General features: G+C 42.7%; 1 protein-coding gene across 1 annotated transcript in view; it reads left to right on the top strand.

Annotated features, from left to right (window-relative positions):
• Positions 1 to 1,046: 1,046 nt before the first annotated feature.
• LOC130294079 (cyclin-dependent kinase inhibitor 1B-like) overlaps positions 1,047 to 25,910 on the top strand; it is a 51,484-nt gene continuing 26,620 nt past the window's right edge. Inside the window, exon 1 of the mRNA XM_056543497.1 lies at positions 1,047 to 1,225. Within this exon, the coding sequence (XP_056399472.1) occupies positions 1,211 to 1,225 (15 nt within the window). The 5' untranslated portion in view covers positions 1,047 to 1,210. The remainder of the gene's footprint in view (positions 1,226 to 25,910) is intronic.

The following is a 25,910-nucleotide window of genomic DNA, read 5'->3' as shown; positions in this document are numbered from 1 at the left end:
AAGCTCATTGGTGGTGCAAACCTGTCAGTCCTGACCTGAGGCATTATGGGCATATCACATGACCCAAAGGTCCTTGAACCTTAGCATAACACAATTTATTAACAGTCACATGACCTGAGGTCCTGTACACCAATATACTATAATAGAAAAATCTATAAATATATACATTAAACACAGTATTATGAGGCGACTAGGGGTTAGCCCTCCAGGAGAGCCTTGATAGCATGGAGGGACTTTAGACAGAGGGACAGTACCAAGTCCTGTACCGGGACACCACAGTACCATCCCCAGCCCACCTTTTAAACCATCTTCCAAAAGACCATCATTTTCATAGCATGCCTCCAAATCCTTCTCCTGCTACCGCGACAATAAATATAACCGAAACAACACAAAATAGGGTGGGCGGAAAACTTCTTGGCCCCACTATGCTGACCGGCCCCTCCTCTCTGGCCCTGCCCTAAGAACCCCCTCCTTCCCCACCTCTCCCTGTCACCTGCCCCTAACTTAACCCCTTTGCTTCCTAGCTACAGCCTTCCCCTGTTATGTCCTCCTCCACTTCATTTCTTTACGTTTATGGGCTTCCTATACAATGGGAAAAGTCTATGATCTGAACGATTTGAAATGAGTCCTAGTCATCAGTATTTGACTAGCTGGGGCCTGGATTTCGCTGCCAATCTTGTGGTGTTCTCTTGTGAAACGAGAGTGTACAGAGAATGGTGTGACTGAGGAAAAAAGAGGATCCTGGGGGCATTGACAAAAGGGGTCAGAGGAGGACATTAAGAACAGGCGGTGCATAGTCAAGGAAACTGCAGGCGAATACAACGCTGACATCCAACTGATGTGTCCAAAACTACAACTCATTGGGGGGGGGGGGGGGGGATTTATCAAAACCTGTCCAGAGGAAATGTTGCTGAGTTTCCCATAGCAACCAATCAGATCGCTTCTTTCATTTTTCAGAGGCCTTATCAAAAAGGAAAGAAGCGATCTGATTGGTTGCTATGGGAAACTAAGGACAGGTTTTGAGAAATCTCCCCCATTGTTCCTTACCATGGATGGCCTATAAAATCAGATGACCAGTTCGAGTGCTAGGGCCAAACTCCAGTAGGCAAAAGAGCACATAACAGTGTGTAATGGGTCATCAGATGGATCCAGATATCTACTGCACCATGCTGGCAGGAGGGTCAGAACATGGCACAAGCTGCATGAGGTGATGAACTCTTCTCAGGTGTGGAGAGTTCCGGATGGTAGGGGAGGTGTAATGGTGTGGAAAATGTTTGCTTAGGAGACACTGGGTCCTCTGATTCCTGTGGATGGTCAGTAGGCCGTAATTCATCCCTTCATGGCAGCTGTTTACCTATGGCAGAAGGACACTTTTACCAGGACCATGTACCATGCCACAAGGGTTTTATAGTAATCCACTGGTTCTGGGAAAATGACAACTTTCCTTTGCTTTCTCGGACTTCAAATTCCGAACTTATAGTGCGGCAAGTGCAAAAAGTGGTCCTGGTAAATCCCTGGATCAACGTTCTATCCCTATAAATCTAAAATCCATAACCTGGAATGTTATTATTCTCCAAAAATGCATCCAGACCACTTTTTGAACTCTATTACAGAGTTCACCATGACCACCTCCTCCGGGAGAGAATTCCACAGTCTCACTGCTCTTACAGTAAAGAACCCCCATCTGTGCTGGTGTAGAAACCTTCTTTCCTCTAGGCGTAGAGGATGTCCCCTTGTTATAGATACAGTCCTGGGTATAAATAGATCATGGGAGAGATCTCTGTATGGTCCCCTGATATATTTATACATAGTTATTAGGTCTCCCCTAAGCCTTCTTTTTTCTAAACTAAATAACCCTAAGGCTGCATTCACACCACGTTTTTGCAATACAGCTCCTGTATACGTTTTCTATGTGAAAACCGTATGGAACCGTATTGGAAAACATATGCATTGACTCTCCATTGAAAACCGTATGCCAAAAGATGCATCAGGTTGTGTCCATTTTGCATCCTGTAAGGTTTTGTCAGGTTTTTTTTTCCCCATACCCAAAACCGTAGCCTACCACGGTTTTAGGTCCGGTTGAAAAACTATATTAAAACGTATACATTTTTTTTTTTTTAACATGGGAGTAAATGGAACCATACAGAACTGTATGCGCATACAGTTCCAGCCGGTTTTATCATACGGTTTTTGACTTTGCACAGTTTTTTTTCTTGGAATTTCAATCAAACAAGTAAAACTTTATTCAAAATGGAGTGAAAAGTTAAAAACATATACGTTTTTTTCTTAAAAAAACGGATGCAACCGGATGTCATTTTTCAAACCGTATACGGTTTTTAACTGTACACGGGTTAAAATTTGTACACAAGTGTGGTCTGACCAGTACTGTACACAGTATTCTATGTGTGGTCTGACCAGTACTGTACACAGTATTCTATGTGTGGTCTGACCAGTACTGTACACAGTATTCTATGTGTGGTCTGACCAGTACTGTACACAGTATTCTATGTGTGGTCTGACCAGTACTGTACACAGTATTCCATGTGTGGTCTGACCAGTACTGTACACAGTATTCTATGTGTGGTCTGACCAGTACTGTACACAGTATTCTATGTGTGGTCTGACCAGTACTGTACACAGTATTTCATGTGTGGTCTGACCAGTACTGTACACAGTATTCTATGTGTGGTCTGACCAGTACTGTACACAGTATTCTATGTGTGGTCTGACCAGTACTGTACACAGTATTCTATGTGTGGTCTGACCAGTACTGTACACAGTATTCTATGTGTGGTCTGACCAGTACTGTACACAGTATTCTATGTGTGGTCTGACCAGTACTGTACACAGTATTCTATGTGTGGTCTGACCAGTACTGTACACAGTATTCCATGTGTGGTCTGACCAGTACTGTACACAATATTCCATTTGTGGTACTCTTATTTGGGAAACATCCTGACATATAGACACTGCATATGTGTGTTACACAGGGGTGAAGTCCTGGACACTGGTATTGGTATTATCTATGTCAGCATTTACATAGACATTGTGTCACACGGCTATTTAGGCACTGTATAATATATATATTTTGTAGTATATAGTACTGTTGTAAGGGCATTTTGGGCCATTGGATAGTACTCTTATTTGGGTAGCATCCTGATATATAGACATTGCATATGGGGGGGAAGAAAAGTCTACCTGTGGCAGAACATTTAGCCTGGACACAACAAGAGAACGCAGATATGAGTGTGGTGTCCCGGTACCGCATCCTATACGGTACCTGTATATAGGTCTCCATAGCCAGAGTCCCTAGGACGTCGGGGTCCTTCTTATCTAGTCCACCCCTTGTCACCTCTCATCTAGATATTAGTTATCTTACAGTTTACTCAGGATTTCTATAAATATAATAGTACAAATGTATATAAGTGGTTAATTACCTGTATGGAGCGTAGCAGGACCTGCGGGTCACGTGATCAGGTAAACTCTATGGTTTTTTCTTAAGGACCTTTGGAGGTCTCTATGACGTATTGCACCCACAATTCCTTGTAACAGTGAGTGACGGATATTCGGACCAATTAAAACGGCCCTGCTCCTGCCCATATAAGGGAGTGGCAGCCATAGCTCGCTCTCTTATTCCCGGGCTTTGGTGAGAGAAGGATCTGCGCTGCTGCCATCAGTAAGTTTTAGGCCTGAGCCTTGCGGCAACGGCTGATCATTACCGAACCGTAAACGTATCAATCCCTAAGCACTCTGCAAGATCACCGGACCTTATCTATCCCCTAAATCTGGATGGATCTTCACAATTAATCGTAAATTCAGAGACTTATAAAACAAGTCAAGGTCCGCAACAACTGTCAGTCACTGAAGTGTATAGAGACTGTATTGATGAGACTGTTACTGTTCATTGGATGTACCGCAAGCCTTTAAGTAAAGTTTATCCAAGTTCAAGTTCAACTACCTTGTGGACCTTCAGTCATTTTATGCATGCACCTATCGTTACTGGGAAGGGCGGCCACAGGCCGGAGAATTACCTCAGCATACTAGCCCTCAGCCTGGCGTCACGAACAATAGGGTTAACCTTAAAGGGGTACTCCGGTGAAAACCTTTTTTCTTTTAAATCAACTGTTGCTAGAAAGTTAAACATATTTGTAAATTACTTCTATTAAAAATTTTTTAATCCTTCCAGTACTTATTAGCCGCTGAATGCTACAGAGGAAATACCTTTCTTTTTGGAACACTGATGACATCACGAGCACAGTGCTCTCTGCTGACATCTCTGTCTACTTTAGCAACCGTGCATAGCAGATGTATGCTAAGGGCAGCATGGTGGCTCAGTGCTTAGCATTGCTGCCTTGCAGTGCTGGGGCCTTGGGTTCAAATCCCACTAAGGACAACAATAAATAAAGAGTTACTATTATTATAATGACGTCAGCAAAGAGCACTGTGCTCGTGATGTCATCAGAGAGAATTCCAAAAAGAAAAGAATTTCCTCTGTAGTATTCAGCAGCTAATAAGTACAGGAAGGATTAAGATTTTTTTTTAATAGAAGTAATTTACAAATCTGTTTAACTTTCTGGCACCAGTTGATTTAAAAGAAAAAAGGTTTTCACCGGAGTACCCCTTTAACCCCTGATATACTGAAACAAAACCCCGACTACACTACCCCTACCCCAGAGGCCTACCACATGAGCATACTGAAGTAAAAAAGGAAATTCTAAGGAGAGTCTAGGACAGTGGTCTCCAACCTGCGGCCCTCCAGATGTTGCAAAACTACAACTCCCAGCATGCCCGGACAGCCGTTGGCTGTCCGGGCATGCTGGGAGTTGTAGTTTTGCAACATCTGGAGGACCGCAGGTTGGAGACCATTGGTCTAGGAGAAGGAACTCATGAAAACCTTTGACCCAAGAACAGTGATGAATGTGTCAGACAGATTGTGCTTCTGGTGATGGCATTACGACCATGGACCAGATCTCAATCTCAGGACAATAAAACTTTCACACTCTTTATCTGTGAACTGCTCCCACTTGTTTACTCCTCTCCACATGCGTCTGCTTTACCTCATCTGCCTTCTAAATGGAATTAAGGAATGGCCCATAATGAGGTAAACTAAAAGAAAGCTTCAGAGGACAAATAATGGATTTGTTATAAAAGAAAAAAAGTACATTATTTGCAAAAATGTGATGTCCAAGCTTAGATGTGGGGATTACGTCAACCATCAGGATACATAGAAAGCTTCATTTTTTTCTAGCCGGGCCCAAATTGGTGGGATTAGTACCCGATAATAAGCTCCATGTCTTTCAGAAGATATGGAGGTTTTGGGAGGATTATGAAACTTAATCATTAATCATTGATGTATCATGGCCATGCGAGATTTTGATTTTATTTTTATCTAACTTTTTCTTTTATTCTCTTCCTCTCTTTATTCTTTTCTCTTACTCCATCTTTGCAGTATTTCTCCTCTATACAGTGGTCCCTCAAGTTACAATATTAATTGGTTCCAGGACGACCATTGTATGTTGAAACCATTGTATGTTGAGACCATAACTCTATGGAAACCTGGTAATTGGTTCTGAAGCCACCAAAATGTCATCCAAAAATAGGAAAAGGTGAGGATTAAAGACAAATAAGTAGATAACTAATATAGATAAAACAAATCCTTACATATAAAAGTAAGAAAGATCTGCTGGGAGCTGTAAATCACTGTCTATGTCAGTGTTTCCCAACCAGGGTGCCTCCAGCTGTTGCAAAACTACAACTTCCAGCATGCCCGGACAGCCGTTGGCTGTCCGGGCATGCTGGAAGCTGTAGTTTTGCAACAGCTGGAGGCACCCTTGTTGGGAAACAATGGTTTATGTAGAGGACAGGAGCTTCTTCAGGGTCCTATACAGTACACACAGTGTCCCAAATGGAGCCGCCCTTACTTGGTGTCCAAAAGAGCAGCTAACCCTGGCACAGGTAAGGAGTAGTACAGAACTTGTAGTTCCTCCCTGTACTGTAGGGGGCGCTACCAGACAGCCGGTCAGTGCATGCACTTCAGTAATACAGGTAATTTACCAGTGAAATGCCCATTCTGATTGGTCAGTTTCTCCAGTTGTGACATGTTTCACAGATCTGGACTGTCTGTACATTGTAAGTTGAGTCTGGTTTCAAGTTACGATGGTCCAGAAAAAAACATTGTATGTTGAAACTATTGTATGTTGAGGCCATTGGAAGTTGAGGGATCATTGTATATGGCTCTCTTTCCACATATATGCAGATTTTGCTTTATATATTGCAAAGTGTTCATGTTCATTGTACATGCTTCTACTTTTTCATGTCAGGTTTTTCTTCTTTATTGAAATGAAAAAATCCTTAAATAAACAGTTATATACAGTGATCCCTCAACTTACAATGGCCTCAACATACAATTGTTTCAACTTACAATGGTCTTTTCTGGACCATTGTAACATGAAACCAGACTCAACATACAATGCTACGGACAGTCCAGATCTGTGAAACATGTCAATGGCTGGAAGAACTGACCAATCAGAATGTGCAATTTACTGGTAAAACACCTGTATGACTGAAGTGCATGCACTGACTGGTGTCTGTTAGTGCCTCCTACAGTACAGGGAGGTATTACATGTTCTGTACTCTTTACCTGTATTACTGAAGTGCATGCACTGACTGGTGTCTGGTAGCGCCTCCTACAGTACAGGGAGGTATTACATGTTCTGTACTCTTTACCTGTATTACTGAAGTGCATGCACTGACTGGTGTCTGGTAGCGCCTCCTACAGTACAGGGAGGTATTACATGTTCTGTACTCTTTACCTGTATTACTGAAGTGCATGCACTGACTGGTGTCTGGTAGCGCCCCTACAGTACAGGGAGGTATTACATGTTCTGTACTACTCTTTACCTGTATTACTGAAGTACATGCACTGACAGGGGTCTGGTAGTGCCCCCTACTGTACAGAGAGGTATCACATGTTCTGTACACTTTCCCTGTACCAGGGTTACCTGCTCCTATGGACACCAGGATAGGGCGACTCCATGTTACTTTTCTAGGACATTGCATGTACTGTACAGGACCCCGAAGAAGCTCCTGTCCTCTACATAGACCAGTGTTTCCCAAGCAGGGTGCCCCCAGCTGTTGCAAAACTACAATTCCCAGCATGCCCGGACAGCCTTTGGCTGTCCGGGCATGCTGGGAGTTGTAGTTTTGCAACAGCTGGAGGCTCCCTGCTTGGGAAACACTGACATAGACAGTGATTACAGCTCCCAGCAGCTCTTTCTTACTTTTATATGTAAGGATTTGCTTTATCTGTATTAGTTATCTACTTATTTTTCTTTAATTCTCACTTTTTTCCTATTTTTGGATGACATTTTGGTGCTTTTAGAACCAATTACCAGGTTTCCATAGAGTTATGGTCTCAAAATACAATAGTTTCAACATACAATGGTCGTCCCGGAACCAATTAATATTGTAACTTGAGGGACCACTGTGTGTGTATATATATATATATATATATATATATATATATATATATATATATATATAAGAATGCTAGCTTCAAGCAATAAGGTCCAGAACATGAATGAATGCTCACACATCCAAACAGTCACTTTACTGAAACATAAGAAGAATATTTCAAGAGGAAAACAACAATCATATCAGGTCTCGTGTATATATTTACATCTGGCAGAATTCCACCCAGCGCTCCTCGCGAAAACACTCTCATCCAAGTTCAACCATGTTACCTATGCAGCTCATTTTCCTTAGCCAAATAAATTCTAAAGAACTCAAACATTACCTGAAACCTACATGATAAACTCAAGCAACTTAAAAGTAAAATTCATTGGTACAACAACAATCCCCCCCGAAACTCATTTAAGTAACGCAATACTCCAGTTAAGAATTCTCTGGCCACCAACCAATGTAAAAAGGTCAAGATAGTTCCAAAATAAAAAGATAGAGAAAGCCCCATGGGCAAACACCTGTCAAAATAAGATTTATTATCAAATTGCTAACCAATAGATTGAAGCCAAAACTTCCAGTTTTTTGGAAGTTGGCAAAGAAAAACAACTTTATATCCGCCTCATCCAAGAAAGTTCCATGACCAACATTTTTAACATTGTCAAAGAATTATCACATAAAACAGAACAGGCAGATGCTTCAGACTGGTCTAGACCTTCATTTACAGGGGTATTCGGGTGATAAAAACATATCCCCATCCACAGGGATCACAAGATCGGGGACATGACTCCCACCTCTCCATTCAGTGGTACAACCCCAACCTTTTCCCCCTACCCTGTGAATTGGGATACATCTTTACCTGTCACATCACAGAAAAAATATAGAATGATATATATATATATATATATATATATATATATATATATATATCTTACTCACTAGGTCAGGCAAATGCTTTACATGTATTTTTATGTGTCTAGATTCTGTATTTGGCTTACAAATCCATCTGTTCTGCTGCTCACTCCTTCTGGCATCCACTGCTCAGAAAGGGGCATGTCCGAGGCAAGCACTGAGCCCGCCCTCACTACTCGCCATACATTCACTTCCTCCCTAAGCCTGCTGTGCTGGGTCTCCTCATTCAGTCACTGCAGGCTGTTCTGTAACCCCCTCCTCTCTGTATTCAGAAAGCAGTCTAATAGACAGCACAGGAGTGAGCACCGAGGAGTGCTAGTACCGCCCTCACTTCCTGGACTTTGTGCCAGCCTGAGAAGACTCAGTACATCTATCTTTTACACAGACAGTCCATTTTTTTTTTTTTTTTTTGGGAGAACTGTGTAATACCTCATTTATCCTGTGGAGGCACTGCAAGGAAATCAAACACTTGCTTCCTAACATATCACAGCTGATCACTTTAGCAGGGAGACCATTGTATCAAAGGTTACTGTCACCAAAGTAGACAACTCTACTTTGCAACATAGGATGGTAAAGACAGTATTGTTAGAAAAACTGAGTACTCAAGTGGACTGCCTTTGACCATAGTTTGGCAAGTATAACAAGCAGGGGGGCAAATACAGGGGGTGCAGAGATAGCAGTCACAGCCGGACCCTGATGCCTGAGGGGCCCAAAGACTCCTCTTCTACCACACTTGTCCATTAAATGGCACATGGTCATTGAGGGCCCTGTTACCAATTTTGCCTCTGATAATAAGCCATAACCCCACTGACATTCCTAAAGGGGTACTACCTTGGGAAACTTTTTTCTTTTTTAATCATCTGGTGCAAGAAAGTTAAACAGATTTGTAAATTAGAAAAATGTAGAAAAAGGCCAGCACGGCTGAATGAAATCTTCAAAACTTTATTCACGAATCCTCGTTAAAAACCTTCATGTGGCAGAAAGACACGGACATATACAAAAGTAGAAAAATTTCACATGGAAAAACAGTCCCAAACAAGGCTGACGCGTTTCAGGTTGCTATACCCTTACTCTAGCTATGAGTAAGGGTATAGCAACCTGAAACGCGTCAGCCTTGTTTGGGACTGTTTTTCCATGTGAAATTTTTCTACTTTTGTATATGTCCGTGTCTTTCTGCCACCATGAAGGTTTTTAACGAGGATTCGTGAATAAAGTTTTGAAGATTTCATTCAGCCGTGCTGGCCTTTTTCTACATTTTTCTGCTTTGGTTGGAGGTAGCCATGCACGCCCCAGGTGAGCTGAGACTCTTTTTCTCTAGATTTGTAAATTCCTTCTATTAAAAAATCTTAATCCTTCCAGTACTTTTTAGGGGCTGTATACTACAGAGGAAATGTTTATCTTTTTGAATTTCTCTTATGTCTCTGCTGACCTCTGCTGTCCATTTTAGGAACTGTCCAGAGCAGCATATGTTTGCTATGGGGATTTTCTCCTGCTCTGGACAGTTCCTAAAATGGACAGCAGAGGTCAGCAGAGAGCACTGTGGTCGTGACAGAAGAGAAATCCAAAAAGATAAACATTTCCTCTGTAGTATACAGCCCCTAAAAAGTACCGGAAGGATTAAGATTTTTTTTAATAGAAGTCATTTACAAATCTGTTTAACTTTCTGGCACCAGTTGATTAAAAAAAAAATAATAATAATAATTCCACGGTAGTAGCCCTTTAGCTATAAGTACAATATCAACACGTTAACAACATATTTCGGACATTTCTTACCTAATAAATCCTGATAAACATAAAGAGGTCTTAGCAGTGCTTGTGGTATCAGGCTCCTCTATGTCTGGCACATTCAGGAGGGTGGACAAGGTGTGTACTATTATCTCCTAAAATAAATGAGCAACTTATTTGTTATAGACTCGCAACTGCTCTGCTTTCTTGTCTTCCTGTTGTACCGCAGTCTATTATTCAGAAGTAATAATGCTACAACTCTAATACATTTGCCCTTAGATGAGTTGTGCCAGGTAGATGGCCACATGCCATTCTTTATGCCAACATATGCCATTGGGGAAGAATTGGGTCGCTACCATACATATTCCTCTAGGGCAGTGGTCTTCAACCTGGGGACCTCTAGAGGTTGCAAAACTACAACTCCCAGCATGCCCGCACAGCATTGAAGACCACTGCACCCTAGAGCAGTGGTCTTCAACCTGGGGACCTCCAGATGTTGCAAAACTACAACTCCCAGCATGCCCGCACAGCATTGAAGACCACTGCACCCTAGAGCAGTGGTCTTCAACCTGGGGACCTCCAGAGGTTGCAAAACTACAACTCCCAGCATGCCCGCACAGCATTGAAGACCACTGCACCCTAGAGCAGTGGTCTTCAACCTGGAGACCTCCAGATGTTGCAAAACTACAACTCCCAGCATGCCCGCACATCATTGAAGACCACTGCACCCTAGAGCAGTGGTCTTCAACCTGGGGACCTCCAGAGGTTGCAAAACTACAACTCCCAGCATGCCCGGACAGCCGTTGGCTGTCCGGGCATGCTGGGCGTTGTAGTTTTGCAACCTCTGGAGGTCCCCAGGTTGAAGACCACTGCTCTAGGGTGCAGTGAAGGGTAAATAAGAAATGTATTAGCTAAAAGTAGAGAAATAATACTGATAATCGTCCTAGTATATACAATTGAGGATATATAACACAAATAAGTGTGTCTAGTTAAAAGGGACCAGAGTAAAAATAAAATAAAACAGACTGAACTAAAACAAGTTTAAAGTATAATGCAATAGTAGAAATAGATGAAACATCCAGTAGGTAAAAAGAATCAGTGTCTATTTATTCATAAGGAATATACATAAAACTGAAGGTTTACCACAGGGTCCTTGTGGTAACCTCAGTGTATATAAATAATGTTAAAATAAACAAATATGTTATTATAAGCAAAAACAAAAGTATACAACCACCTTTAAGACCATAAATAAGGATATATGCAAAATAAATACGGTAAAGGAATAAATAAAAAGCAAAAAATATTTTTATTTTCATTTTTACTTATATTGTTGTTTACTTTAACATTATTTATATGCACTGAAGTTGCCACAAGGGTGCTGTGGTAAACCTTCATATATATATATATATATATATATATATATATATATATATATATATATATATAATGTGTGTGTGGTGAGGGTGTTGGAAGGGCAGATGTTATTAATCCTTGGGGTAGTTGGTATTAAAGGGGTACTCTGGTGAAAACCTTTTCTTTGAATTCAACTGGTGCCAGAAAGTTAAACAGATATATAAATTACTTCTATTAAAAAATCTTAATCCTTCCTGTACTTATTAGCTGCTGAATACTACAGAGGAAATGCTTTTCTTTTTGGAATTCTCTCTGATGACATCATGAGACATCATGCTCTTTGCTGCTATTTATTGTTGTCCTTAGTGGAATTTGAACCCAAGGCCCCAGCACTGCAAGGCAGCAGTGCTAACCACTGAGCCACCATGCTGCCCTTAGCATACATCTGCTAAAATGGACAGAGATGTCAGCAGAGAGCACTGTGCTCGTGATGTCATCAGTGTTCCAAAAAGAAAGGAATTTCCTCTGTAGCATTCAGCAGCTAATAAGTACTGGAAGGATTAAGATTTTTTAATAGAAGTAATATACAAATATGTTTAACTTTCTGGCACCAGTTGATTTAAAAGAAAAAAGGTTTTCACCGGAGCACCCCTTTAATCCTTAGTGTTCGTGACGCCAGGGCGTGGTTATCCTCTACACCACCCGAGGTATTGCTGCTGGTTCCTTGGCCAGGCGCGGGGCAAATAATTACTCCGATGCAAGGTTACGGAACAACGGCACTTTACTAAGGCAGACAGATGTTAAAGTCTTTACAGCTCAGTTCAGGCCCAAGGGGATGCTCAGTGGACTTCAGGAGACTTGTTGGCTCTCTGGGATTTGTAGTGGAGTTGGACTCAATGATGCAACCCACGCTGACTTTAGAAGCTCGACAGACTTGACTGTGTTGACTATACTTCTCCCCTTTATTTGTGCTTACCAGGCTTTGACTTTCACCTGTAGGGGTTACTGATGGTGGATGCGTGGCTGCGTGACTAGGCCTTGGTCTCCCTCAGGAACACTGGACACTCTCAGGTCTTAAAGGGGTTTTCCAGGAAAAAACTTTTTTATATATATCAACTGGCTCCAGAAAGTTAAACAGATTTGTAAATTACTTCTATTAAAAAATCTTAATCCTTTCAGTACTTATGAGCTTCTGACGTTAAGGTTGTTCTTTTCTGTCTAAGTGCTCTATGATGACACCTGTCTCGGGAAACGCCCAGTTTAGAAGAGGTTTACTATGGGGATTTGCTTCTAAACTGGGTGGTTCCAGAGACACCTGTCATCAGAGAGCACTTAGACAGAAAAGAACAACCTCAACTTCAGAAGCTCATAAGTACTGAAAGGATTAAGATTTTTTAATAGAAGTAATTTACAAATCTATTTAACTTTCTGGAGCCAGTTGATATATAAAAAAAAGTTTTTTCCTGGATAACCCCTTTAACTTGACTGTACCTCAGACTAATCTCAGAACTGACTAGGCTAGTTCCTCCTAGGTATATAAGGGAGCAATTTGGAGATGTCCCATTGGTCACCAACAAGTCACCTGGTCACCTTCCCTGGTAACAGAGGTCTTAGTAACAATGTTTAAAGGCACATTAACACATAAATGCAATACATTAACCTATACATAACTGAATGGGTGAATAGAGTTCTGATGAGTGTGGGAGCCAGGGGACTGGGACTGAGCCCACCTAATAGGACCTACAGGGTACAGAAGGGCCACTATATATATATATATATATATATATATATATATATATGTATATATATATATCACAGTGGTCAAGTCCTGAGAACAAAAGTGTGGGAACTCACCCAAGATTTCCACTCATGGGCTAGTCCTGTAGGACTCCAGCTAATGGGAACAGTGTTCTTGCTGTGAAAAAAGTGCAGAAACTCCATTCCCATGCGTTCCTGCAGGACTTGAGCCATATATATATATATATATATATATATATATATATATGTTCCTTATGAATAAATAGACACTGATTCTTTTTTCCTACTAGCCGTTTGATCTATTTCTACTATTTCATTATACAAAATTTTGTTTCATTTCAGTCTATTTTTATTTTGTTTTATGCTATTCTCTATCTAATAGATACACCTATTCATGTTTTATATCCTCATTTTATATAATAGGACAAGTATCTGTATAATCTTTCTTTTTTTTGCCAATACACCGTACCCTTGAGGACTGATAATTCTTTTTATTCTCTTTATTCATGTTATAAGACCTTTGAGAGTATAAGCAATGTCAGTAACCTCGGTTGCTGATTCTTTTGCTATGGTGAGCTACACATACCCCCTTTTTTCTTTTTATACCCTTACAAAGATATACAAATGTTATGAAAGCATGCTCAGTGGGCTGCAATTGGGCATATCCATGACTTTTGGGGTATTTTCCATTCTGGTAATATACAGTAGTTTCCCTGGAGAGGGGAGTCCTGCATAGGCTCTCGACACCTATAGACAATGAAGATGAGATCCACCATCAATAATTCACAATAGATCCCACAAATATGTTACTCAGTACATAATCCTGACCTTCTTACTTTTATGCCCCTATCACCTATATTTATTATAAAAAAAATACCTCTTTTCATTAGCTCACAGTGTTAGAAATCCTCTTAGGGTAAGGGGGCGTGTCCCTCCTTGTGGTGGTGGGAGGTGATTGGTGCATCTGCTCATGCAGCCTTGTCCATGGGTCATCTCCTGTCCCTGACTCATGGACAAGCCTGATGCTGCTGCAGGACTGGTTAGTGTCCCAGTAAGTATGGGGACCCCTAGTGGTTGGATTTCAGGAGCCATTTTCTTTATTAAATATTCAAAACATTTTAAACAAGCATATTACAAAAGGTCTTTAATTTTCATTAGTAATAACATATAAAAAGTTTTTGGATCTTACAGTGCCCATTTAAAGGAAATCTGTCATCCGTACAGTCAGTCAGTACAGACAGCTAGTGCAGCTGATGATGATAATAACCATACTTACCTGTTCCCGCTCAGTGCTCCCATTCTTCCGCTTTCTTCATCTGTACCTTCTGTTCTGGGGCTGACTTGGAGCATGGACGAAGCTTCCTAATGTCACCGCTACTGAAGTCAGGAAGCTCTGCCCGTGCTCCAAGTCGGCCCCAGAAAGGAAGATACTGAGGAAGAAAGTGGAAGAATGGGAGCACGGAGCGGGAACAGGTAAGTATGGTTATCAACAGTGTCACCAACAGGTTAGTGCAGGTGACATTGTTGACAGATTTCCTTTAAATGGGCACTGTCACCAACTTTATTTTTTGATATGTTGTAGTACTTATGTACTACAACATATCTGTAATATATTTTCATTATTTATTTTTATATTTTCAGGGTGAATTTTACATTTACATCTGCAGCACGGCGTGACGTCAAGCCTGAATTCGGACCGATTGCGGCTGGGCAATCGGTCCTAATTAATTTACACTGTGCTCACTCCCTGCCTGTCAATCAGACAGGCATGGAGCGAGCGCATTGGCTCCCCGGCCACTGGCTGGGAGGCCACTCCTCCCGCACATGTCGTCGCCGCCGCTGCCCCTGCACGCCCGCTGTCGGACTCTGCAGTATCAGTAAGGAGAGCGGGGTTGTGGGCTTCTGAAGGGGGTGGGGCGATGGGGGGGTAGGGGATTAGCGGTGTGACGGAGGGAACGGGGTAGCGCCGCATGGCACTAACTTATAGTTCATCTACACAGGGTGCCTCCAGCTGTTTCACTACTACAACTCCCAGCATGCCCTGACAGCCAATAGATGTCAGGGCAAGCTGGGAGTTGTAGTGGTGAAACAGCTGGAGGCACCCTGTATAGATGAACTAATGGCGGAAGTGTCGGCCCCAGCAGGCATCAGTGATGTGGTCCCTGCTGGGGAAATCTGCCTGGTAGTGAGCACGCTACCAGGCAGACAAAAAGTTATTTTTAATATAGTGAAAAAAATAATTAAAAGCAGGGAGGGGGTTAGGGATAGACCCCATAGCAGCAACATGGTCTGCCTCTGTGGTACATACCCCCTTGTCCATGGCATTTACTTACCCCAATTTCAGTTCTCTACTATATATTCATATTTCAATGGGTCTGGTAGGTTTTACCATACACGTCACACAATAATTGTGCAGAATTTGCTGATGACAGAAATAAAGGTTAAGAATTATAGATGCAATAAAACCATGTGACATGTATTGTTCATTGACATGTATTGTTCAATAGAAGAATGAGGCGAAGCGCCTCGTGTGACAGATACATGCTAATGTGATAGAAATACACCAGAGCATATATCAAATAAATGACAAGAACACCCTTATGGGACAGGGGGAAATGATAGGTTCCTGCCCATTGAATGAAACAATTACCCAATGAGATGATATATAATGATATATAATGGCTTCAATCAAAAGACACGTCATTGCTCAGAGCGAGAAATAACATCTGCATAGCTGCCAGGACGCGTTATCCGAGATATGTTATTACTAATACAGTGTAAAATAATGCTAATTCTGTGCAATTGTTTAATACAGTGGTCCCTCAACATATGATGGTAATCCATTCCAAACAGACCATCGTTTATTGAAACCATCGCATGTTGAGGGATCCGTGCAATGTAAAGTATAGGAAGGTGGTCTACAACCTGCGGACCTCCAGATGTTGCAAAACTACAACACCCAGCATGCCCGGACAGCCAACGAATGCCGGGTGCAGCAGGAAGAACGCAGGGGTGGATAGGGGATAAGATGTCTAGGGGCGGAGTACCCCTTTAAGTGGAAATCTTAGGTGAGTTCCCACACTTTTTTTCCCAGGACTGTCCAGGGCCCATTATTGTGTCAAGGTGGACCTCCGACAGAAGCCAAAATATAAGAGGTAACGGAAGCCTAAGTGGAGCTTCATGATGTTGCCTATTGAGGCTCAATGATAGAAGTGCTCAGCCCTCTCTGTGGATTGATAACATTTTATGAGCACAATGAAAGGAAAATCGGGAAAGAGCTGCAGGGAAGCGCTGTCTACGGCTGAGGAGTAATTACGGTTTACGGTCTCTAAGTAGGATTGTTAAGCTTTCAGTAGTGATTTATACTGTAAAAACTGTGTTAAATGTCATAAAAAAATAAGGCACAAATCATCCAAGAAAAATGTATGCAATCTACCTATAAATCACCGGCTGTGACTTTACGGGGCCAGGTGGCCGCCATTCTATCCTTTTTACTGGGCAGAAAATCTGATTTAAATCTCCCGCCTCTGTCAGTCCAGATGTTTTGGGTTGGGTGGGGGTGGGGGGGGGGGGGTTGTAAAACTTTTATCCCCTCTGCCCTTCTACGTTCCCTTTCATAATATTCCCTCCTGCAGCTCAGGGCAGTTGACCAATTGTTCACGGCCCTTGTTTTAGCCTAAGGAATAGAATCAATGGAGGAAGGTCGAAATGTGGAACGTGGAGATAAAGACATCGTCCTGTCACCCATGCACTGCAGCCTATGTTGCCAAGCAATGGGCCAAACATATTTGCCTCTGCCATGAAAGTATGTAAACATGTTTGGCCCATCCAACAAATAGTGGGGACCTTTAAGTGTGGCCCTTACTGTGGCTACATAGAAAGGCTACATGATACTTTTACATATGCAAACAAAAAAGAACAGATAGAGGAGCTATCTGGTACTGTTAACCCCTTAAATGTAGAGGTATTAGAAAATAAATATGTTATGATTCCCATTAAAGGGGTACTCCGCTCCTAGACATAGGACCCTCACGATCTCCCTGCTGCATCCGGCGCTCATTTAGAGATTGGATGCCGCGCCGGAGGCTCGTGACGTTACGGCCGCACCCCGCTCATGTTGTCACGGCCATGCCCCCTCAATGCAGGTCTATGGGAGGGGGCACGATGGCCATCACGCCCCCTCCCATAGACTTGCATTGAGGGGGCGTGACATCATGAGCGGGGCGTGACCATGATGTCACAAGCCTTGCATCGCCAGTCATCTGGCATGGAGTGAAGTTTGCTTTGTGCACCGGATGTCTGGGGTGCCGCAGCCAAGATCGCGGGGGTCCCCAGCGGCGGGACCCCTTTGATCAGACATCTTATCCCCTATCCTTTGGATAGGGGATAAGATGTCTAGGGGCGGAGTACCCCTTTAAAGGGGGAGTCCAGCGGTGAAAAACATATCCCCTATCCTAAGGATAGGGGATAAGTTTGAGATCGCGGGGGGTCCGACTGCTGGGGCCCCCTGCTATCTCTCTGTACGGGGGCCAGGCTCTCCGGCCAGATAACGGGTGACGACCACCGCACGAAGCGGCGGCTGACACGCCCCCTCAATACATCGCTATGGCAGAGCCGGAGATTGCTGAAGGCAGCGCTCCGGCTCTGCCATAGAGTTGTATTGAGGGGGCGTGTCGGCCATGGCTTCGTGCGGAGGTCGACACGCCCCCTTACCACGGGCTGTCGGGGCCCCGTACAGGAGATCGCGGGGGGCCCCAGCGGTCGGACCCCCCGCGATCTCAAACTTATCCCCTATGCTCAGGATAGGGGATAAGTTGTTCACCACTGGATATCTCCTTTAAGGTGTTGAGCTCAGATCACAACACCAATATGCATTGGCTGTCCGGGCATGCTGGTAGTTGTAGTTTTGCAACAGGTGGAGGCACATTGGTTGGGAAACACTGCGTTAGGCATACGATGGCTTCATGCTGCCCTATGGCGGCCAGTTAGGCATAGTTTCTTTACAGGGTCAATTTCCAGACAACGAATGAGCTGTGGTTACTAAACTGTACTACTGTATAGGCTTTATAAACATAGCAATGCTGAGTGCACAGATCCTGTATAGTGACACACAGAGTGGGTGTGGGTCTGTATTATGTACCCACAGGCTGTCAGTGTGACGTATACGCCATTGAACCCAGTGACCGGGGAATTTCGCAATAGGAGCGTTGTCACATCCTACATGCCAGACTAAAGGCAAGCAGCAGATTTGATCTTGACACTGTATTGTGGATATTAAAGGGGTACTCCGGTGGAAAACAAATGTTTTCAGATCAACTGGGGCCAGAACGTTATACGTTAAATCATATAGGTTTTTATTGAACTTTATAAAAACAATTTTACACAAACAAACAAGAAAAAAACTACCTACAACCCACACCCTCCCACAACCAACAGAACCCACCCTCCATAAAAAAAAATCCCCACACAAACAAGCCATCGATAAACCATATAAAAATCTTAAACCTTCCAGTACTTATCTGCTGTATGCTCCAGAGGAAGTTCTTTTCTTTTTAAGTTTCTTTTCTGTCTGACCACAGTGCTCTCTGCTGACACCTCTGTCCATGTCAGGAACTACCCAGAGTTGAAGCAAATCCACATAGCGGACCTCTCCTGCTCTGGACAGTTCCTGACATGGACAGAGGTGGCAGCAGAGAGCACTTGTGGTCAGATTGGAAAGAACTACACTACTTCTTCTGGACCATACAGCAGCTGATACGTAATGGAAGGATTAAGATTTTTTTAATAGAAGTAATTGACAAATCTGAATAACTTTCTGGCACCAGTTGATTTAAAAAGCTTTTTTTTTCCCATCGGAGTACCCCTTTAAACCATCGTTCTTCAGGGAGTCGTGTGCAAACCATGTTTTGATGGGGTTTTTTTTCTCTCCCTTTTTTTTTATTGTGTTTTTTTTTATTTTTACATGCTTACTTTCCTTTTTATTCTTTCCTTTATTTATATATTTTTATTTATATATATTTTCTCTCTCTCTTTTTCTTCTTTTATTTTACTATTCATTTTCTTTCATGTAATACTTATTAATGTTGATTGTTTTGACATAACATTTTGCATACATGCTTTTCTTCTTTTTGTAAAAAATTTAGAAAAATTTGAAAAATAAACTATTATATAAAAAAAAATCCATAAAGGCAGGCGATGCATTTGCTATGAGGGTCCTTGGCTGGAGGATGTCCCACTCTGGTTGGTTGTATCCTACTTGCTATTGTTTTTAAGAATATTTTTAGAAATCCAGCTTACGGAATTGCCCCATGGAAAGTGGGTGCAGGGGGAAAAAATATACCAAGCCTTTCAGGTCTCAGTAATACATATTAATGTGCACAATAGCGCCCCCATTTTTATATTTGCTATGCCCCCCCTCCCTCTCTTCTATGCATTCCACTGTGACAAGATATACAGTAAAATATTCATTTTCCGTGATATTGATCATTTATACATAAAAACTTTCCATTATGGCCCGAGTCTATTCTCTGGGGCAGTGTTTCCCAACCAGGGTGCCTCCAGCTGTTGCAAAACTACAACTCCCAGCATGATTAAAATTTACACTACATCTATTGCTGCTTTAGGCTTAAAGGAGATCTCTTGCAAAAATTAACTCCTCCCCTATCCACAGAATGGGGGATAAGTAGCTGATCGCGGGGCGGGGAGGTCCAACCGCTGGGACCCCCCCCCACAATCACCAGGACGAGACCCAGCGCTCAGTGAGGAGTGCGTGCTGCAGCCGGCACACGTTCCATTCATTTCTATGGGGGTGCCCAAAAGACCAAGTACGGCTTTTGGGCATCATCGGCGCTCCTATAGAAATGAATGGAGCACATGCCATCTACCGGTAGACGACACACGCTCCTCACTTAGGATGCTGGGGTCCCGTCCTGGAGATCGCAGGGGGTCCAGCGGTCGGACGCCCCGTGATCAGCTACTTATACCCTATCTTTGGATAAGTTAATTTTCGCTTCCTTTAAGTACTCCTTAAAGGGGTATTCCAGGGAAAAAAAAATATATATATATATATATATATATGTGTGTGTATATATATATATATAATATCCACTGGCTCCAGAATGTTAAACAGATTTGTAAATTACTTCTATTAAAAAAATCTTAATCCTTCCAGTAGTTATCAGCTGCTGAAGTTGAGTTGTTCTTTTCTGTCTGACAACAGTGCTCTCTGCTGACACCTCTGCTTGTCCCAGGAACTGTCCAGAGTAGGAGCAAATCCCCATAGCAAACCTCTCCTGCTCTGAACAGTTCCTGAGACAGACAGAGGTGTCAGCAGAGAGCACTGTTGTCGGAAAGAAAAGAACAACTCAACTTCAGCAGCTGATAACTACTGGAAGGATTAAGATTTTTTTTTTTTTTATCAAAGTAATTTACAAATCTGTTTAACTTTCCGGAGCCAGTTGATATAATTTTTTTTTTCCCCATTAAAGTAGTGTTTCTCAACCAGGGTGCCTCCAGCTGTTGCAAAACTACAACTCCCAGCATGCCCGGACAGCCAGCGGCTGTCCGGGCATGCTGGGAGTTGTAGTTTTGCAGCAACTGGAGCAACCCTGGTTGGGAAGACACTGCTTTGAGCGCTATTCCTGATCAGTGCTCACTTTTTGGCAGTCGCTTTGTACAAACAAGCCAGAGTTGTAGAACAATTGACCCTCTTTTCTTAACTAGGCAATGCTATGGGATTATCCGTGATCAATAGGTCATATCTCCTTACTTAATCTAGGCCACACGCACGTGTCATTGTTTTTTGCTTTTTCAGACAATCTGGTTGGGAACTAGCATGTGTGTGGCCGGGGAAGGGCCAGTAACTGTTGGCTGGGGGGCAACAATGGGCTATTATAGCTATATGGCTACAAGGATATGAGGACATTCGGTACATATAAGAACAAATGACAAATTAGGATCAGATGTAAATGACGCATAGAGCTGACCACAGTGACGGATAGCTATTAGGCTGGTAAAACAAAAAGTAACCTTTGCTGGACTTAATGGGAAACCCCCCCCACCCCCAAAAAAAAAAATCCCTTTTTTGCCCCAAGTGTCAAAGAGGCGGAGCCAAGCTGATGAAGTTTTACACATTGGCACGTCTCCTTGCTCCCTCTCTGTCCCTTCTGATTGATGTACAGGGCTGAGGAGGTGTGGTGATCTGTGGCACTTCAGCAGCTTGGCTCCGCCTTTTTGACACTTAAAAGAATTATTAAAAAATGTAAGGTTTACCACTAAATCTGTTGTTTTTTTTTTTTTTTTAGTCTGACAGCTATCCGGTGGTCACTGTGGTCATCTCTCTGTGTTATTTACACCTTAGAGATTCCCTTTCAGCAGCTTGTGCTCCGCCTCTTTGACCCTTGAATTACACAGAAAAAAAAAGTGATTTTTATAAAGTTTGGATTTACCACATAGTCCTGCAAAGGAACTGTTCAATTTTTATTTATTTTTTTGCCTACCAGCTATCCAGCACTGTGGTCATCTCTATGTGTCATTTATAGTTGACAGATTCCCTTTAAAGGGGTACTCTGCCGGAAAACAGCTCATCTCCTATCATAAGGATAGGGGATAAGATGTCTGATCACGGGGTGGGTCCTGCCGCTGGGGACCCCCTGCGATCTCTGTGGCAGTGTTGGCGTCTGGAACATGGAAGCTTCTGTGGTCGTGATGTCATGCCACGCCCCCTCCATTCATGTCTATGGGAGGGGGCGTGAGGGCTACTACGTGAATAGACATGAAGGGAGTGAGCATGGAGGCTGTAGTCGCTAGTCATCCGGCACGGAGCTGGGGATGACTGGGGTGCCACAGCGGAGCTGGGGACCCCCGCGATTAGACAATATCCTTTGGATAGGGGATAAAAAGTTTTCCGGTGGAGTACCCCTTTAAAGGGCTATTTAAATGGGAGCTTTGTGATCCCTAAGAAGAGTTATATTCTAAAGCTGGCCATGCAGTAGGGCAGTGTTTCCCAACCAGAGTGCCTCCAGCTGTTGCAAAACTACAACTCCTAGCATGTCCGGACAGCCAAAGGCTGTCCGGACATGCTGGGAGTTGTAGTTTTGCAACAGCTGGAGACACCCTGCTTGGGAAACACTGCAGTAGAGATTGTGGATTTGGACTACTTTCTGTCAACCATTCGCAGCATTTTGTGACACGTAAAAAAGTTAATCTGCTGGGGGTCCAACCTGCCCCACCGAATATAAATCAATCCTAGGATTGAAGTGGCTAAAGCACCAGCCTTTATCTAATATAGGGATTGTTCTAGGTAAACAAACATTGGGCTGACAGCTGCTGACCCCTCCTTACACATGAACGCTTGGCTCAGCCGAGCGTTCATGTGTTCTGAATGGAGAGGGATGGTAAGTTGCTCTGGTGGGATGAACAAAAGGAGCGAGCAATTAAAATCTAATTTTTAATTGTGGTGAGGGTGTGAGGAGGGCAGATGGCATTAAAGGGGTTATCCAGGAATATAAAAACAGAACTGATTTCTTTCAAAACCCACTCCCCGTCTATCTCCAGGTTGGGTGTGGTATTACAACTTTGCTTCATTTACTTCAATGGAACTGAGATGCAGAACCACACCCAACCTGAAGACAGATGGGTAGCATTTAAAAAAAAAAAAAAAAATTAGCTTTGTTTTTCTATTCCTGGATAACCCCTTTAACCCATTGTATTCGTGACGCCAGGGCGTGGTTTATCCTGTACACCACCCGAAGGAATACTGCTGGATCCTGGGCTAGGCACCGGGGTCAATAATGACTCCCGGACGGGATGGAGTCTGCCGGACAGGGCAGCTAGAGTACAGGGGTGCAACTCCAGTACTGGGCCACCACACAATCATATGTCGGGGGAGAGTCGGAAGGCCCCCATATACATAAGACGGTCAGGCAGTCCTACTGACATTGTGACGATACATGTCTAATGTGTATGGGGCCTTAAGATAATTATCTGCCAAACATATATCCAACAGTTACATGGGCAGACCTGTGCCCAATGTGAGTGTGAATCAAGTAGATTGACTCTCATTTAAAGGAGAACTGTAGTGGAAAATAACTTATCCCCTATCGGAAGGATGGGAATAAGTTATAGATCGCGGGGTTCCGACTGCTGGGGCCCCCGGCAATCTCCTTTATGGGGCGGCGGCAGTCCACAGGAAGGGGGCCTTCCATCCATGCATGACGCGGCGGCCGACACGCCCCCTCCATAGAGATACATAGAGGGGGGTGTGTCTGCTGCAGCTTCCTGCTGGGGACTGCACAGTTCTTCCTGCGAACAGCTGTGGCCCTGTACAGGAGATCGCGGGGGTCCCAGTGGTCGGACCCCCGCGATATATAACTTATCCCCTATCTGAAGTTCTATTCCACTACAGTACTCCTTTTAGAGACTATCTTGCCGGCAAGGCCATACACATAATCGCTGGTTCGTTCCTGCCGCCCTTCACTTTCATTATTGTTGGCTTTATACCCCCTATTACAGTGTGTGCCAACCAGTGTGCCTCCAGCTGTTGCAAAACTACAACTGCCGGCATTCCCATGCAGGGAGTTGTTGTTTTGCAACAGCTGGAGGCACACTAGTTGGGAAACACTGGTCTATTACACAGGGAGATTTGTGGCCAGTGAACTATGGTTTTTTCTTTTTTTTTCTTTTTTTAAAGCAAGCATAAAATGATCCATTGGCTTGCGAACAAAGGTTTGCCCATTTGTCGGCCGATAAAAAAAACTCCATACCCTCTGCATGCTGCGATTTCGGAAAAACTACCCCAGAGCACAAAGATGCCACAAAAATGTGTGTATGGGGTTTCATATTTCCCTATTTTAGTGTTTCCCAACCAGAGTGCCTCCAGCTGTTGCAAAACTACTACTCCCAGCATGCCCGTTGGCTGTCCGGGCATGCTGGGAGTTGTAGATTTGCAACAGCTGGAGGCACACTGGTTGGGAAACACTGTCCAATTACACAGGAAGATGAGTGTGACAGTGAACTCTCTCTATATCTAATACAGAAAAATAAAAAAGCAACAGCGCTCTAAATACATTCAATGTGAGGGTGCAGGCAATTGAAAAGAATCAAGCCCATCAATTCTTATAATACATAAAAAAAAAAGAAAACCAATGCAGCACTCCTTAAAGTGGAAAAATGCTAAAGATTTAAAGGGGTATTCCAGTGAAAAACTTTTTTTTATATATATCAACTGGCTCCAGAAAGTTAAACAGATTTGTAAATTACTTCTATTAAAAAATCTTAATCCTTTCAGTACTTATGAGCTTCTGAAGTTAAAGGGGTATTCCAGGCAAAAAACTTTTTTTTTTTTTATATATCAACTGGCTCCGGAAAGTTAAACAGATTTGTAAATTACTTCTATTAAAAAATCTTAATACTTTCAGTACTTATTAGCTTCTGAAGTTGAGTTGCTGTTTTCTGTCTAACTGCTTTCGGATGACTCACGTCCCGGGAGCTGTCCAGCTCCTATGGGGATATTCTCCCATCATGCACAGCTCCCGGGACGTGACATCATCATTGAGCAGTTAGACAGAAAACTTCAGAAGCTAATAACTATTGGAAGGATTAAGATTTTTTAATAGAAGTAATTTACAAATCTGTTTAACTTTCCGGAGCCAGTTGATATATATAAAAAAAGTTTTTGCCTGGAATACCCCTTTAAGGTTGTTCTTTTCTGTCTAAGTGCTCTCTGATGACACGTGTCTCGGGAAACGCCCAGTTTAGAAGAGGTTTGCTACGGGGATTTGCTTCTAAACTGGGCATTTCCCGAGACACGTGTCATCAGAGAGGATTTAGACAGAAAAGAACAACCTTAACTTCAGAAGCTCATAAGTACTGAAAGGATTAAGATTTTTTTATAGAAGTAATTTACAAATCTGTTTAACTTTCTGGAGCCAGTTGATCTCTCTCTCTCTCTCTCTCTCTCTCTCTCTATCTCTCTCTATCTCTCTCTATCTCTATCTCTCTCTCTCTCTCTCTCTCTCTCTCTATATATATATATATATATATATATCTCTCTCTCTATATATATATATATATATATATATATAGAAAGTTTTTTTCCTGGATAACCCCTTTAATCCATCAAAAAAAAAGTGTGAGAGCGACGTTTCGACCCTCTCTAAGGCTTGAGAAAGACCTTGAGATGGTTGAAACGTTGCTCTCACACATTTTTTGATTATGGGGAAAAGTTGTCCAGTCCAGCCCATAGCAACCAATCAGAACGCTACTTTCATTTTTAACAAGGCCTCTGAAAAATGAAAGGAGCGATCTGATTGGTTGCTATGGGCAACTGGGCAACTTTTCCTCTGGACAGGTTTTGATAAATCTCATTTTTCCACTTTAAGGAGTGCACCATTGGTTTTCTTCTCTGCCGTCCATGTTTATTCCCATAAATATTTACAGTATGATTATTAGTATTTATTTGTTTATTTATTTATTTATTTACTTATATAGCGCCCTTGGTTCCACATTAGTGTAAAAGTCAGATTGTTTATGGTCAACATGACTTTTCCAAATATATTTTGTGGACATCTATTATTCGATACGCAATGGTCCCTATTCCAGATCCAGTTTTTGATAGATTATATGTTCCAGATCAGTGGTCTTCAACCTGCGGACCTCCAGATGTTTCAAAACTACAACTCCCAGCATGCCCGGACAGCCATCGG

Source organism: Hyla sarda, chromosome 10 (genome assembly GCF_029499605.1).
Source record: "Hyla sarda isolate aHylSar1 chromosome 10, aHylSar1.hap1, whole genome shotgun sequence".
NCBI lineage: Eukaryota > Metazoa > Chordata > Amphibia > Anura > Hylidae > Hyla > Hyla sarda.
The sequence above is the reverse complement of the archived record's forward strand: the minus strand, read 5'-3'. Positions and strand labels throughout refer to the sequence as shown.